The sequence below is a fragment of the Rhopalosiphum padi genome, chromosome 1 (assembly GCF_020882245.1).
Source record: "Rhopalosiphum padi isolate XX-2018 chromosome 1, ASM2088224v1, whole genome shotgun sequence".
Taxonomy (NCBI): domain Eukaryota; kingdom Metazoa; phylum Arthropoda; class Insecta; order Hemiptera; family Aphididae; genus Rhopalosiphum; species Rhopalosiphum padi.
The window spans coordinates 56775421-56793130 of NC_083597.1; the positions used below are offsets into that span (position 1 = coordinate 56775421).

Consider the following 17710-nt stretch of genomic DNA (forward strand, 5'->3'; position numbering starts at 1 on the left):
ATTAGTCTTTAAAATATTATAATATTCTGTATTCTAACTTTGACCTTTTTACGATATTTTCAGTTTTAATGCGAAATATGAGCCATTTAAATTGTATCATTTCAAATACTCATAATTCGCACAAAACATTAAAAAATGAAAGGGTGCAATACAAATAATGTTCATAAATTTAAGTTTAATAATAATTAAATTTATTCAAATACTAAAATTAAATATACAAGGTGAGTTTTACTGAACAAAAATTGGCTATGTAGTGCGTGGGTCAGAGAAAGAAAATGAGTCATCGCTGGTACCCCTTTAATATATGATATAACATAGTATAGTTAATATAAAATATAATATAACTGTATGTATACTAATTCTAATTATAAATTATAACCCTATGTTATATAATATACAAACCATGCTTAATGGTTTCTAAATTATTTATTAATTTTAACTTTGTAAATAATTTTTAATTTCAGTATGGTATTTTTTAATTGATAATTATTAATAAATCTTAAGTAAATAAAAACATACTTAGTGGTAAAAAATTAAAAAAACATACAAATAAAATATTTTTTTTTAAAGAACAACATAATAACTAATACAATTTTTATATTGTTTCTGGAAAATTATAGTTGTAGCAATAGTCAAATGTTTCAAGTTTTTTTGTTAAATATTTATTGAATTAAAACAAAATAATAAGAATTGTTAGTGAATAATTATTTTAATATGTCTGATATCTAATGTTTAAATGTAAAATTCGATCTTTTATACAAAATATATGTGAATTAACGCTAAAGTTTTATTTTTTTTTCATTTCTAGTAGAAAGTGAATCTTAAACTTTGAAGAACAAAGTGGTAAAGTTTAAATTGTTTAATTTTTAACTAAAAATGAATTTAAATATTTTGTGATTTCAATCAATTTCAAATATTTGAACTTAAAATATAAAAAAATTGTGACTGTATTTTTAATTCTATATAATTTCCAATGCCACTGTTACTAAGAGTTGTTAAAAAAAAAATAGAAAAAATTATAAGTATAAAAAATATAAACAATTATTACCAATTTTTTATTAATTAATAGGTATAATTCTGTATCTAAAAAAATGAAAAAAATGAAAAAGATTTACTGTAATTCACCCATAATAAAACAAGAAAAAATTGAATTAATTTCGTTAATATTTGATTATATAAATCTGTGTAAATAACAATGGTACCATTATTATGATAATAGTTATCACTACAGTCATTGTCAAGTATCGTTATTCACCAATATGGCAATATCTAATAACGATAGCCATTATTTTTTATCATTGCCTACTAAAAATAGACCAAAATTAAAATCGATCATTCGATTCTCAACACTCATACATTGAATAAGAGTTTTTTTTTCATTTCTGAAATATGATACAGTCTTGGGAGTATAATATATTATGGTATAACCTATGGGATACACAATTGATCATAATATTATTTAAATTTAATACTCAACACGATTGATAACAAACGACGATAATAATGATCGTTGAAGCGTATGAGTACCTGTCCATTTAACTGTTCGAGGAATCTGTGAATAATATTATATAGGTGATATGACTGTGCGTCTTACCTTGACGGCATGATACATTACCCTTGCGCCCAAATTATAGTATACAAGATTCGTGTCTCGTTCTGCTACAGGAATTTCATCGCACTACACACCACTACTAATAATAATGTTCTGGACGGTCTTGTTGAGAAAACCGAATGAATCGAAAGAAAGGGCTGGCAAAGAGTGCTTCTTCCTAAATACTATCCTATCGACGACAGAATATAGCTTGATTACTCGCTCGTACGAATTTAATTACAAGGAAATTCAATGAATAGCGATAAATGTTTTAAATACGAACGTCAACGTTTGAAACGTTTTTAAAGTTTAAATTCATAAGTGAGAAATGCGGTATATTACCAAACTATGATAAAAGATACAAAGAGTTATTCCATTGATCTTCCGTGATATTATAGTAATTTATAGTTTATAGCGGCTAATGCATAATCAAAATCGAATAAAGTTTTTATCATTAGAACCTTACAAATTACACATAACATATAAAACAACTAGATATCCAAGAACACAATATTATTGAAGTCATCATGTCATGTCATACAATTGTATGATGAAGTTTAAATTTGTACTCGGAAGTACATTATTTATTGAGGTATTTTATAAACACTGTTTTGTTGGCTGTTAGTATATTATAATCACACGTTCACATAATAATTAATAATGCATTAATTTTTAATGCATATTTGTTGAATTCTTATGTAAAAACATAATGATTTCGAATGAGATTGCATTCATTTCTTAAATTGATTTTCCAAACTTTAGATTACGGTTAATATTTACTAGCAGATAACTACTGAAATTTACTTAGGATTTCCTTGTCACTCTAAATCTAAAAAAAAAATGACGGGGAGTAACATTGTCTACACATGTGACACGTATTATCAAAAATTCTCAATCGAACTATTTTAATTTTATCAATAACGAAAAGTGATAATTCGATAAGAAGCTTCTAAACCTGAGTATTTTTGAATAAAAAAAACTTATTTTAAATGCATTTAACCGTACTCCATAACATATAATCTGGTAATAGTTTGGAAAACAGAAACTGGTTATTTAATACTTTCTTGATGCTTCATGATTTTTTTTAAGTAATAATATTTCTTTTAAGTCTTTGAACAATTTATTATTACTAACATTATTATTATTTTAATTTGTATCTATAGATACGTTTTACATACCAAAATATTCCAAAAATTAGAACTTAAATAAACGCAAAACCATATAATGCAAATGATTTGAGCATCCTTAAAAATACATTTTATTCATAAGGAAAGTAGTAAACCCTTACGAGAGACAATACAATATAATGAGATCTTTTTAAGATAAAATCAATACAATAATTAAAAAGTTATCGAAATTTTTTTTTTTACGAAGATCATGTATTAATTTGTATTGATAACTATTAACCTTGTTTATTATAAATTCCTATCACTATCACAAAATGTATACAACATTTAAATTGTTATGACATTTTGAAGTTAAATATAAGCATATTAAAATTCGTTTAATATAAATTCAAACTGTTTAAATTAACAAAACAAGTATTATTAGACATATTTTTTGTAATTTAAAATAATTTAAATTACTACTTTTAAAAATATTTGGATACTGATACAGAAAAAGTAACAATATGTTCTCGTTTGGCTTTTATTATTTTTTATCTATTCTAACTTTAAGTTATAAAATAATTGTATAATTTAATTAAATACTATCTTACATTTTTCGTTGTTAATATCATGAAATATTTCAATCAACATGTCTTGTAAGTTTTGTTTTATTTTAAAACTTATAACGACTATTCAGTTTTTCCCCATGACTAATACAATTTTGCGAATTATTTTATATAGGTATAAAAACCAGATATTATGTATATAATAACCTATAAGGGGGTTATAGAGGGGGGTGATAAATGCCTGAGGCCGCACTTTTTTGTATGAGCTATGATTTATATTTTTTGTAACAGATATTGTTACCATGTTGTGGAACTTTTTTTATAATAATCTCATTATTATGTACCAATCATATTAAAACGTAAATTGAAATACACTATGTCATGAGGATAATACAATTTGTTTATTTTTCTTTGCTAAATTTATTTTACTAATCCAGTTTTATAACATATAAATTGTAAAAAAATGAGTGTTTATTTTACATTTATAATGTAAAGTGGGTCCTGGATGCAAAACAAAAAAAATAGTACTTTACGAGCATTCCCTGAAAGACTTCAGCTAAATTATTATAGTTTACTGTGTAAGTATTAATTTAACTTTATATAATTATTAGTATTATTGATGATGGTGATTTAGCTTATTTTTAAGAATTGAAACGCGTGTCTATCGTCTTATTATTCTTATTATCTCGCTAGGGATTTAACGATGATGCAATGTCTTTTGCTGATTTGATGTATTCTTATAGCAGCTATAGTAGCAAGACAAGTTAATACTGTTGAAAGATTCATGGAATTTTTTTGTTGACAAAAAACAATTTAATTTATTTTTATTCTGAATATCGGGTGGGGTATTAAATGTACGAGGTACTCCGACCAATAACGACATCCATCTAGTTACGGCGGCGCATGGTCTTACGAATATGCGATAGTTTTTATAACCAACGTGCGTGTTGGAATTAATGTAAAATAAAAACAAAAAAAATTTTACTTTCGCATGCAAATTCATGGTTTAATACTATCGTTATTATTAATTACAATTATACAATATATTATTTTTTGTACATCTATTTAATATTTATATACGATAAAAATATTTCATAATTTGTGGTGAATTAAACATAAAAATAATAACATAATAGACCACTCAAATATCAAAGGATGTTTAAATGTAATTCACCAACAACTGGGATTGTAGTAATAGTTATAAATTGTTTACTTTGAACTAATAGTTTTTAAATAATCAGTTTTTTGAAAATGCATTTTGCAAGATTTAAAGATTTCTATTGCAGGCATATTTATGGAACAATATTATATTTTTTCCTCTCTTCCTTGCACTAAAATAATTACACCATTTCTATAACTTTTGGATATAAGTAAAGTTATGATAAATAGTATAAATATTTTTATTAAAAAACCGATTTAACGCAATAGTATCTATATCGAAAATATAACTTAAAATGTATACATACCGCCAACGGTAGTGTAACAGTAGGCTTTTAAATAATTGGGTTGCATATGTGTGTACTGTGGAACCATTCTTCAGTGATTAATTTATCTTATTAAAAATCTATTCTTTTCGACATTGTTATTCACACAATAAATGCGCACACATTATCGTTACCTATATTATATTATTATATTACAGGTGGTTCTTATATAATACAATATATTAAAGAAGATTCGAGTGTTTAAGGATTAATAAGAATGACGTAACAATGTTGAGCAATATTATATTTATTTACGATTTATTTTTCAGCTAAAAATTTTAAACGAATCGTTTTTGATAACGTGACTATATTATTATTCTAGTATACTTCCCATGTTGCCTAGGATGACATGCACCTACAGTATTATAATTTATCAGAGACTTCACGCCTACATGTTTTAATTATTAAAATTTAAATATTATAAATACACATCATCGTCTATAAATATTAAGGGTGCTTAAGCACTGAGTAAATTGTATAGTTTAACTATTAATTCAATATAATCGATATAATACTATTGGCACTGTATCGGATTAATGGTTATTAAATTTAAAACAAAAACTTTAATTTAACAATAAATTATAAATTTTTATATGGATTTACCAAAAAAGTTGAAAAACCATAAAGGCGTTATAGGTCAATATAAATTATTAATAATATTGCATGTAACTTAAACTTTGAAGATTTTAAGTGTCATAGTTTTAAAATAAGCATATTATAAATATGATGAATATAGATAACATATAAGACCACGTAGGTAGTATAGTAGTTTTGAGGAGTTTGATCTATAGAATTATTGTAATCAGTATCAATGATTTAGTATCTAAGCAAAATAATTAAATCTATTAAATCTATTATCAATGAATAATAATATTAATCAACTGAGTTTTTGACAGAAAAAAACATAAAATACTTTAAAAGTTGACTCAATATAAGACAAGTTTTGATAAATAGTTTTAGAATAAAAATAAACATGTTAATATAAGTATAACAATATACAACTAGCAACTAACAAAGGCTAAAAAAATATTGATCGTTTTAACATAATATGTTTGAGTTTTAACTAGTTACAAATAACGAAATACCTACGTGTGTTCTTTCTAGAGAAGAATATAATATATATATATATATATACAATGTACATATATATTATATACTTATTATTGTACATATATAATAAACATCACATCGATTTGGTTCTATAAGTTAGTACTCAAGGGTAGTATATACGTAAATACGACGTGATAAACGTACCCTCGCAATAGTTGTTACGAAACATGTAACATGCTGACGCCGTCATGGTGATGACCGCATACAACGGGAGAACTACGAAAAATATTTTAACTCGGAAACCGTTATCCTGACGGCTGAGTTAGCGCTTGCATATAAGTCTTATTAAACTATTATTAATGTTTAATGTACTATGATTTATGTTATTTAAAATAAATTTAGAATCACTACTTGTGTATGGACATATGTTAAAAGAACAAACCCTTTCACACAAAGAGTTGAATACAAATGTTACATTTGAAATGTATATACTATATAGTTTCAATTATCATTAAATAAAATCATTTACCAATATAATTTATATTTATAAATACAGTAATACATTGGTTATCTAGACGTCAATTAATTGGATATCGACTTGCCTCGACGAAAAATTAAGCAAAAACAAAAAGATATTTTACTCAGTTTTTGTTAAAATGTAAAATATTATTACTAATAGGTACTTAAAGCTATTAATTTAGCTTTAAAAAACTGATTTATTTCTACAACGATAATCTATGTACAAAAATAACTGTCCGTAATACTTGTTTTCTTAGTTCAACTCTAAAATTAATTTTAAATAATAAAATTACTTACGCATTTATTAGTTATAGACCAATAATATGTTTACTATTAAGATCATTTTTCACTCCTCATCTATTGTTATCTCATTTAGTTCATGTATATTGAATAATTAAATTTAATATTTAAATATCAAATTGTTATAATTTGTATCTGTAAATTAAACAAAAACAACCATAAAACACTAAGATGGTATATTTTATAATGACTCACTAACATCTTATTACTTTAAAATAAATGCACCAAGTATAGATCTTAGTGTGTAATATAGTTATACAACAAATTATAAAACTAACAACCTATATTTATACCAACTACATAATATATTTTGGAAAGATAATAAAACATAAACTTTCAAATTATATTTAGAATTTACTGATGTACAATGTACATAAATATTTACAATATTTATGATTTTTTTGAAAAATTGTTGTTTAAATTGGTTTACGGTTCGATTATTTTTCTTGTCTCAATTTCGTTAGCTGTCTCACTGAATACATTTAATAAATAATAAAGTTTCCAACGAGGTTTCCAAGCTTCTTCCGCGGTTTTTCAAACATAATATAGATATAAAAATATATGGTCTAAATTTCATAAAATATAAAATAAGGTATTTTAATTATTTTTTTTTTATTATTATTCATTATTAAAAATTAATTTAACACATTTGTAAAAACACAAACATATCGATAAAATGTATGGAAAATATATTAACTGGTATTTTATATTTTTATTTGTTACAATTAATATTTAAAAATACGTATATACTAGTTGTTACTTTAATATTGAAACAATAATGATAATTTTTAAATTATTTGAAAAGAAAAACATTTTAATAGTTAAATATCCATAATATACTACTTAAAAATTTAGTTAACATTTTATTTTATTTTAAAATTTTGCCATATTATCCAAATATTACTAAAAATAAAATAATTGTTCACTGAGTTGTTTCAAACAACTTGTTTGAAAATAGTACAGAACAATATTTAAATAATTAACACAAATAATACAATTTTATATAATTGAGGGTAGCTTTTATATTATGTAATTTTTACTTAAGTGACACAGTAAGTAAGTAAGTAAGTAAATTGTAACTTACAATATATTTAATATTTCTTTAAAATCCAAAATTCATAGTTTACACCCATCACTAATTTAAATTTGCTTGCCTCATTAGTTCTGAGCATTTTATTTATATAAAACTATGAATAATATAAATATTAGTTACCTATTATAAATTAAATGTAAAAATTGTTTAGGTTTTTAATTTCAACCATGAATAATATTAACATATGACTTCTCAAATCCGAGCTTAACAAATAAGAAAATATTATGCATTAATGATTAGTTCATTAACGTGTTTAGTAAATAAATATGTACCTATTTATATATTCATTCTATTGACTATGTATACTTATTGTGCCCAAAGCCCAGTAGGTAAAGTTTTAGATACATCATATTATATAACAAATTAATAAATAAAAAAAATATATTTTAAATTATATATTAAAAAGTTTAAAATTTAGTTTATGTAATAATAATACCTTTATATCATTGATTTGATCATTTGATTCATTAATAATTAATAGTTTTTACCTAGAGCATATTATTTTGAATTTAATATAATTGTGTACAGAATTATTATATAATTCAACGAATACAGTGATTTATACACGGTTATTTGTTTTATGTCAATCAGCGAGCCAAATATTCATTTACTGTTAAACGACATAAATATTAATTACATCGGATAATTGTAATAATACTATAATAGTTTCACCGATTTGTATTAGTCGAATGTATAAACACGGACAAATGTGATTGACAATCATTGACGCGTCGCATCTATAGCGTGTACAACATAAATACACACAATAATACGCAACAATGCACGTCTAAACCCCTAAACATACTACTAACTACAAGGGCCCTACACTATAAATTTATACTAATTAGCCTAAAATCGGTTATGAAATCAAAAAAATGTATAATTATTCTCACCGTAGTAATGTCAGCAGCGACGACAAAGGCGAAGTATTTAATAGAATTACTAATAATAAAATAAAAGACAATTTTATATTTTCCACTGTTGAATTATTAAAATATCATATCGAATCATAGAACATACGTTTTTCATCTATAGCTTCGATTCGAATGAGTTCGTTAATATAATATTAATATGTACTATACATAGATTGGAACACTTGGAACATAATATAATCAAACATAAACCCTAATCCTATGCATTTTCCATTCGGTTAAAATTGGCCGTTGGTCACACTGTACTTTAATATTATATCAGCTGATTCGGTCCCGTTAAATCCGTCTGAATTTTTCGTCTCAATAACGGATAATCATTTAATTATAAAACAGTTTATTCTATAGTAAATTGTATGATTATACCCGAAATCGGCCAAATATGTACATCGCGGCTTTGATGCACATATTATGTAATTATTATTAAGAATAAATTGTAAATATTAATTGTGATATGCGTCATATAATATGTAGTATGTGGTTCAATAATTTTGTGAAATGTTGAAAAAAAATGCGAATCGTATAATTAATTAATCAGTTAAATAGTTTTTTTTTTTTTGAATCAATCCTATTCTAAAATATTCACAGTTTACTTACTGAAAAAGTAAAAACAATGGTACCTAGTCGAGCAGAATATTTGAAGAAAAGGAAAAATATGCCGAGTTTGAGTCAATACATTTTTTTAAATACTTAAAGAGGGTGCAACCCGAAAGTTTTTCATGTTTTTAATAAAAATCGCTCATGCATAAAAAAAATATTTCCGGAAATGCATAATCCAATAGAAAGACTTGTTGTGACTTTAAGGTAAATATTACTATTTTTATAACTATTATTATTATTATAAATGTTTACACATTAGTTATTAATTTATACAATTTACCAATGTTTGTATAAAATAATGAAATAATAAATTATATAACATGGAGATATAGCTTAGTATCGTTTATTTAAATACTAAGATGAGGTTGAAGGTATGAATAATTTTTTTTTTTTTACATGCCATACGCCCATATCTAATAATTTATTTTTATATACTAACGTTTCTTATATGGATAGAACATTCATTTACTAAAACTGCAGAATTTGTGTCTGCATGATCATAATAGAAATAGTGCTTTTCATGTTAGACGTACAATTTTATGAAGGCAAATCGGGCTAATGTTTTAAAACTGATGCACATAGGTATGGGTAACAATATTATAGTTATAATAATATTACCACACTAAAAATATACATTTTCAGTTCAAGTATAGCAGTGTTTTTTGGTTTAATATTCATTATATTTTTAAATATAATAATTGTTAAATGTAGGTATATACATTATTATTTATCTTATCATAATATAATTATTAAACGGAGAATTTACTTATAAAAAGACAATTAATTATAATATAATTTAAGCAGTTTTAAAATATGTCAACACTATTTAAAAATAAAATCACGGTTCATTTTTTTATTATTATTTTTATTTTTAAGACATCTTAGTGAAGATAACATTTAGATATATTGAATAGCAGAGATTAGGTTTACATATATTTTTCAAAAAAGCCTACTATAAGTACGATTATATATTTAATAAGTATTTAATATAGATCTAAACCAAATAACAAATACGATACAATATAAAAATAATGAGGAAGACCGAAAAATGGACAGTTGTTTATTCTTTTCCCCAAGATTTTTGTATATTTTCTGTAATATGAAAACAAAAGCTATCAGTATTGGGAAATGTACAAAAATGTAGGTATTTCATCAAACGTTCAGAACATTATACAGGGTGATTTTTCATGACTTTTATCGTAAAATGTACAACATCTATATGATAACACAAAATAATTTAAATTTAAAATACTAGCATGATACCTAGATCGATTTTTTAAGAAATATAATACACAAAAACAGCAATAGGTAGGTAATATCATTACAGTTGTAGTTATTAACTAATACATATTAAATAATACATTTTTTACACTTGTATGCATTTTTTTCCGTACATACTGAAGCACATTTTAACTTTTTCCCATGATATATTTTGATACCACACAAAATTAGTTGAAAACTATTTTTCACTAAATTATTATACTGATTTTTAAGTGGTTACCTAAAGTGTTACCTGTACCTACACAGTGTTTTTGACCGATGAGATATTTTACATAAAAATAGTACTTACACAAAATTACGAGCGTTTTAAATAATTATAAATAAGATGTATATTATTGTATAAAATTATATTCATGATACGTATCACCTTATTATAAAATGGTTGTTTACTTTTATCTGAAAATAATTATGATAATTATTTAATTTGTTAGAAAACCTGTTAATTTTTTCAAAACATTGTCGTGTATACTCCATTACTATTATAGTGATACAAAAAATGTATTATCTTCTGTGCTGTCATTTTAATGCATTACTTTCAGGTATATTAAATTATTTTATTTTTTGTATAAACGTGTGTTAAAAATAAGTTAGGTTAGATAATAAGTACATGCAACAAATTTAGAATATTAAAATTCATAAAGGGAATTTAAAAAATAAACATTTACTTCAAAACGTGTGTCTAAGACTGATGATTTCATATTGTGATAGGAAAGTTAAAATTACAGTATGTTAGGTGCTTAAGTTTTAAAAAAAAAAATATATATAGGTACATTTTTGAAAACCCATCGATATCTGACATTCACTACAATATTCACTCTAGTTTAAAGGATATTCAATATTCTGCATAATATATAATTTTATATTGTACGCACGGTAGGGGTATAAACATATTATTATAATTCACGATTTTCGTGCACAACAACGCGCTTAACACGTACTTAAACAATGATCGAGAAGAGTGAGAGATGGAGTGTATAGATAAAAAAAAAAATTAAAATTAAAATGTGAAAAAAAAATTTGCCAAGTCCGCATTATTAATAATAATAATATTGCTCGGACGTCGCCGACGCCGGTGGTGGGAATAGAGTCGTCCGCGGACATGTGTGGTGGTAGCGGCAATTCGCCCTCTGGCGGGCGGGCGAGCGACGTCGTCGGTTATTTTTTCCGTTCAACCGTAACCGCGCACGCGGCCACCGACGGCATCGTCGGAACTTTGGCAGTGTGGCGTGCCGACGCGTCAGTACTCGCTGGTATATCGTACTCGCTGCTACTCGGTAGTCAGAGTCGCAACTCGCAATGTGGTGCGCATCGGTACGGTCGTCGTCCGCGCGTGGTGTGCCGTCCAACGTCGGGCGGCCCGGTAACGCGATATTATGGCAATAATAATAACAAAAATATTATCGTCACATTAAAATAAAATTAAAAAAAAAAAAATAGGAATCTCGAAAGGTCGATTTTGTTATTCGATCGTTTTTTTGTTTTTATCGTTACAAAATAACATTAAATCGAACCCTGTCGGTTACTCACTATTTTCAGAATAATAATATTACTTTTATCGTTGTTTCGTTGCTCACCGTTCGCGCGGCGGCATGGTTGTTGTGAAGGTGGTACAGGTGGTGGCCGTCGAACGATGAGGGGGTCACCGCATTATCATAATCACAACAACAACAACAACTCTCAACAGTATCAGCAGTACCACCAATACCATCACGGTTACGGCGGCGGCGGCAGTGGCGTCGGCAGGCGCACCCGATCGAAACACGGGTGGCCCGAAGTCGCTGTCGCCGTTTACGTGACCGTCGCCGTGGCCGTGACCGTGTGCTATTGGAACGGTCTGCGTGGCGATTTCGTGCACGACGACATACCGGCCGTGGCCATGAACGCCGACGTGCTGGGCACCGGCCCGCTGGCCCGCGTGGCCACAAACGACTTCTGGGGTACCCCTCTGTCGGACCCCAACAGCCACAAATCGTACCGGCCGCTGACTACGCTGACTTTCAGGTGCGCCCAATCGTAAACGACAATATTAATACTGTACCCTGTCACGGTGAAAGACAGAGTCTATAATATACCATTAAATGTCTGCAGAAAAATGGGTTTTATTATTTTTTCAAACAGCTATAGATCGTTAACAAAATTATTCAATAATATTTTTATCGTTAAATTCACCTCAGCAAACGTTCTGGATAATTTTTCTAGTGCTAAACCAATTATTTATACCATTTTTTGGTATAAAATTGAGTAGATATTACATTTTTAATAATCAAAAATTATTAGTTACACATATTTTCATATAAATTCTGACTAATCAAAAATTAGGATTAAACTCATTGAAATACATGTATTTTATTGAATTATACAAATTTAAAAGATTGTCTAGTCTTAAACATGTAGATACTGTTTATTACTGGTCGGTTAATCTAGGGTTACTAGATAAATGCACAATATGTACATCCCCAAATAAATTTATTAAACATAATATTATGTCTAAGCAGTAATTATATAAACATAATATACTGTATTTTTTTCTAGGGTGTCTTATCTACTGTTTATTTGTCTAGTAAACGATATTTAATTTATTTATTATGTTTTAAACAGGCCAGCCAATTAAAATAAGTATGTAGAAAAAAAATAATTATGTGTCTACAATACATGATATTTTAAGTGAGTTACAATTTGTATAGATAATACGCGTCCAAACCTCATTTTGGTGGTATAAATTATGTATTGCTTAATTTTATAATAACAAAATCGATGTAAAATGTTGTAATAAATAATATTCTACAATAATATAATTTTTGAAAATTTATTAGTTACTGATTTTCACTTTGGCAGAGCAAAATTATAGTAGGTACTTGTCGATATTATAGACCAGTCAGCTGAGCTACTGTAGTATGAGTAGTATGACAGGCGGGTTTTTTGATAATACAATATTGATGTTGTTTTTAACTTGTATCTATTTAATAATACTATATTATATCAATATTATCATAATATTTATAATGGAACAAAACATATGGTCTCCACCATCGAAAATCTTAAGGAACATTGTATTTTATAACGATATTTACCTTATCTGATTAACTGTCATATATATAATTACGTATTTTATAATACTATAAAATTGTACCATTACATACATACACATTGTTGCTATTTTTAAAATATTTATGTATATACTTAAAAACGTTTTATTATAGGTACTCAATTTAAAAAAAAAATAAAAAATATGTTGCATAAACATTGCACTTAAATATATTTTTTTTTTATTTGAAGGCACACAATTTATTATATCAATAGTTCTAAATTCAGCTTATTTTTGATAATTTATTTTTATATAATATTATCAACTAAGTTTATTCTGTCCATAGATGGTTAGCGTATATAATTTGTATAGTCTTTTAGCTGTCATCGTAGATCATAGCTATGTTTTACACGGCTAACTATGCTATAAATAATCGTTCTATAGTAAAATATGTTGTAAGAGGTATGCCTATGGATAAGGTCGAGTAAAATATGATAATTTTTAATTAACGGAAAAAACTCGTAGTCCTTTATGTATGTAGTATTATTTTCTTCAATAGTTAAAGCATTGATTTTAACAGGATTTTTGAAAATATTCCAGTAACTATAAACCACGTTTTACTTTAATTAATATGATCATCAATTTGGAATAATGCATGTTTCTAGTGTATGCCCGTTTTATTGTATTCCGTTGTTTGTAGAATGCATCATACTATCTAAAATATATAATATAATAATTTTACTTTAAACTATGTTCATTGACATATATTGCGGTACGAAGGTTAATATTTTACAACACCCGAGGGGACATTATGTCTTTACCATTCCATACATATAGATGTCCATGGTTGTCCGTGTTTTAAGGAAGAAAATAAATACATATTAGTATGGTGGTATTATATTTCACAAAATTTCAGTGTGTGACGAGTAAAGTATTAATGTGTGTTAGTCTGATTTAGACATTTTATCGTCACTTTAGCAAGTTAATGGTTGATTTTAATCGGTGGTAGGTACACGTGGCAACACACTGGTGCATGCGCAGATACGTAGCTAAATATATTATGATCGCTGCTAACTGTACTTTTAAATCACTCAAATGACAAATATTTAAGTGTATAATATCGGATTAAAGAATTTGAGTTTCGTGAAGTTTAAACGTACTGAAATAAGTTTCTTTTTTTTCAGTCGAAATATAAACAAACGTAGAAATATTATTTTATTATGTTTTAATTTATGTTATAAAATAAAGAAACTTGTTTTGAAAAGTTAAAAATCTCTTCAGTAAAAAAATATACATATAACAAACTTTGTTAATGAATCAAAATTAGTTTTGAAAATAAATATTCGTCTAACCAAAGCCCTAGGCGATAGGTTGATACAATATATATCATTATATTATAATATTAAAAATAATAGCTATAGTCTCCTCAAGAGGATGTTTCATTAGTGTTAAGCTGCCTTATATACTCGATTTTAACAACATTTAAGAAAAATTAATAAATATGAAAATATTAAATATCAAATTGTTTTATAGATAGTCCATTGCTATCGCCGTTGTTCGTTTTTGTATAATTTGTATGAAATGCGTTTATTACAAAATACATTACTATTTAGATGGAGACTAGTTCAATAATATGTAAAAACTACGAATATTGATTTTTGTGTTACTTTAAAAAGCTATAACTATTTTTTTAGCACTATTTAAAAAAAAATCAGTATATTATTTTAACTACAAAATATTGTTTGCTTTAAATTATATAATCGTGTAAATTGTGTACAACACATGTCCAACTAATGGCGATATTATGACGAAGATTATCTACCTATACGTGGATATTATTATTATACGTATAACTTTGTAAAGTAAAATTTAGCTTTTAGAAAGACTTGATTGTTTGAGAACCCTTAACGATTCAAAAGCCCTGGAAAATAGGTGTTTCTACTCCATTACAAACAGAAATTATACCATTTAAATAACTCAAATACCTATTATAGCACCGTATTATTATTTTCACATAAAATAAAATCCATTTAACCCATTAACCAAATGTCCAAACGGGTATTTAAAACAAAATGTTTTTGGCGCCAAAATAAAAAATTGATTTTACACTAAAAATATACTACTAAATACCATTTATTATTCGAAAAATAATTTTTATTTTTATTTATTGTTTTAAATACTTAAATTAGGTATTTAATATAATATACATTAAAGATTATAATGATAAAATTGTATTGGTAAAATTATATAGTAAATTAATAAATACTAATAACTAACTTTAGAAAATTATTATCTGAGCTGTAAAATTAATATGAATGTTGATTATAACGAAAATTCGTAAATAAAAATACAAAGCAACAATCATAACCAGTAATTTAGTTTTTTTTTTTAAATCATTCTATTTATTTCGTTTACATATTTGAAAGTTAATTTAACTACCTACTATCTGTTTTTATCAATTAGTCATCTTATCCATCTCATCAACTTACTCAGGTCTCCCCTATTATATTTCATTGGTATACACTTATCGATGTGTACGTAAATTTGTATAAACACGCCTGAGAAGTAATTAATTAAACAGCTCACCCTCGTTTGAGATTATCCGGAGACAAAACCGGAAGTCTGGTGATTATGAAGCGTTTTGATATTACGGCCGACTAATTACTATGTCGTAGCCATTTTAATTAGTTGCTAATAGTCCGTGGTCGCCTCGACCTCATCTACAGACGCCTTATCATCCATGATGTATCCGTCACTTTTTGATATACTGGAAATATATTTTAGGTACTCTTTGATTATATGTTATTTAAAATCACGTTGTTTTTATTACCTAAAATATAATATGACAAATAATAAAAATCTCACTATTTAACTTAATAATTTAAATAGTTTTTAACTTTAAAAATAAACATATAGACATATAAAATTATTTAATTAAATTAAGTAGTTTTAAAAAAAAAAATTTATTTTGAAATTCGTACATTCCGTGAAATTATAATAAATATAATATACATACATGTATTTTATTATAATTTTTACATTTTGTAAGACGGATATAATACATTTGGCTAAAGCATCTACTTAATCTTCATTAATTTGCATTCACATGCTTATTATTTATATACAATAAAGTACTTTGTAAAACATTTTCTTGTTTCATATACTTTAATATTTATTACCAGATTTTTAACTTAAGTCCAAAATATATGTAGCATATTTGAATTATAACTTTCCAATAGCTATAGTAATTGAGTTTTTTCTAGCATTAAGCATCTACCAAGTCACTTTATTGACTATTGTAAGGATATTATATGTATTAATTCTTAAAACATACTAGTTTTGTAAAATACATACTATTCTAAGTTTAGTTAAAACTTTAAGATTTCATATAAATTCCGAGAAAGTAATGGAAAATACAAATTAACAATAACAATATTTCAGCCCTGGTCCCTTTTTCCACGAAGAATAACGCAAGTGTGTCAATGATGTGACCATCCTAGTATAGGAAAAAAAAACAAATGCATTACTATTAGTTTAGACAAAGTTTTAAGTAGAAAATACTTACCGTGAAAAAGACAAACCATATATTTTGTACCTATGTTCTCCTTAGGATATATATTTGTTTTTATAAAAAAATGTTTGGATTTTTGTTATTATTGTGTTAATACATACGCATATTATATAAATTCAATTGGATTGCATTTTGAATTCATCAAATATAATAGGGAATATTATGATTATTTATCTATGATTCATATTCACGGATATTATAACAGAACCTCTCAAAAGCTCTAAATAACTGACGTTTTTTAAGGAACCGATCATTTCACTATTTTTTAATGATAATAATATTTCAAATTAAATAGGCATGCTTGAATATAATACTTGAAAATCGATCTCAAGATTATATCAATGTTATCATGATATATAATAAAAGCGGGTTTTAATAATCAAATTTTTATTTAGCTTAAAGTATTTTCTTGATAGATTTAATTCATAAAAATAGTATTTTGAATAAGTAGTAAATTAGTTACAAGTGTTTAAAGTGTGGACGAGCAAAGTAGTTTGACACAGTGGTACCCCGCAACATGTTGGTCCAATACTCTACTCAACAAAACTTTAAATACTGATAAGTTATCAGTGATAACTACTTGAAATTCGATTTA

At 25.8% G+C, this 17710-nt stretch overlaps 1 protein-coding gene across 1 annotated transcript in view; it reads left to right on the top strand.

Annotated features, from left to right (window-relative positions):
* The first annotated feature begins 11735 nt into the window (after window positions 1–11735).
* LOC132931625 (protein O-mannosyl-transferase TMTC1-like) overlaps window positions 11736–17710 on the top strand; it is a 97735-nt gene continuing 91760 nt past the window's right edge. Inside the window, exon 1 of the mRNA XM_060997514.1 lies at window positions 11736–12520. Within this exon, the coding sequence (XP_060853497.1) occupies window positions 12150–12520 (371 nt within the window). The 5' untranslated portion in view covers window positions 11736–12149. The remainder of the gene's footprint in view (window positions 12521–17710) is intronic.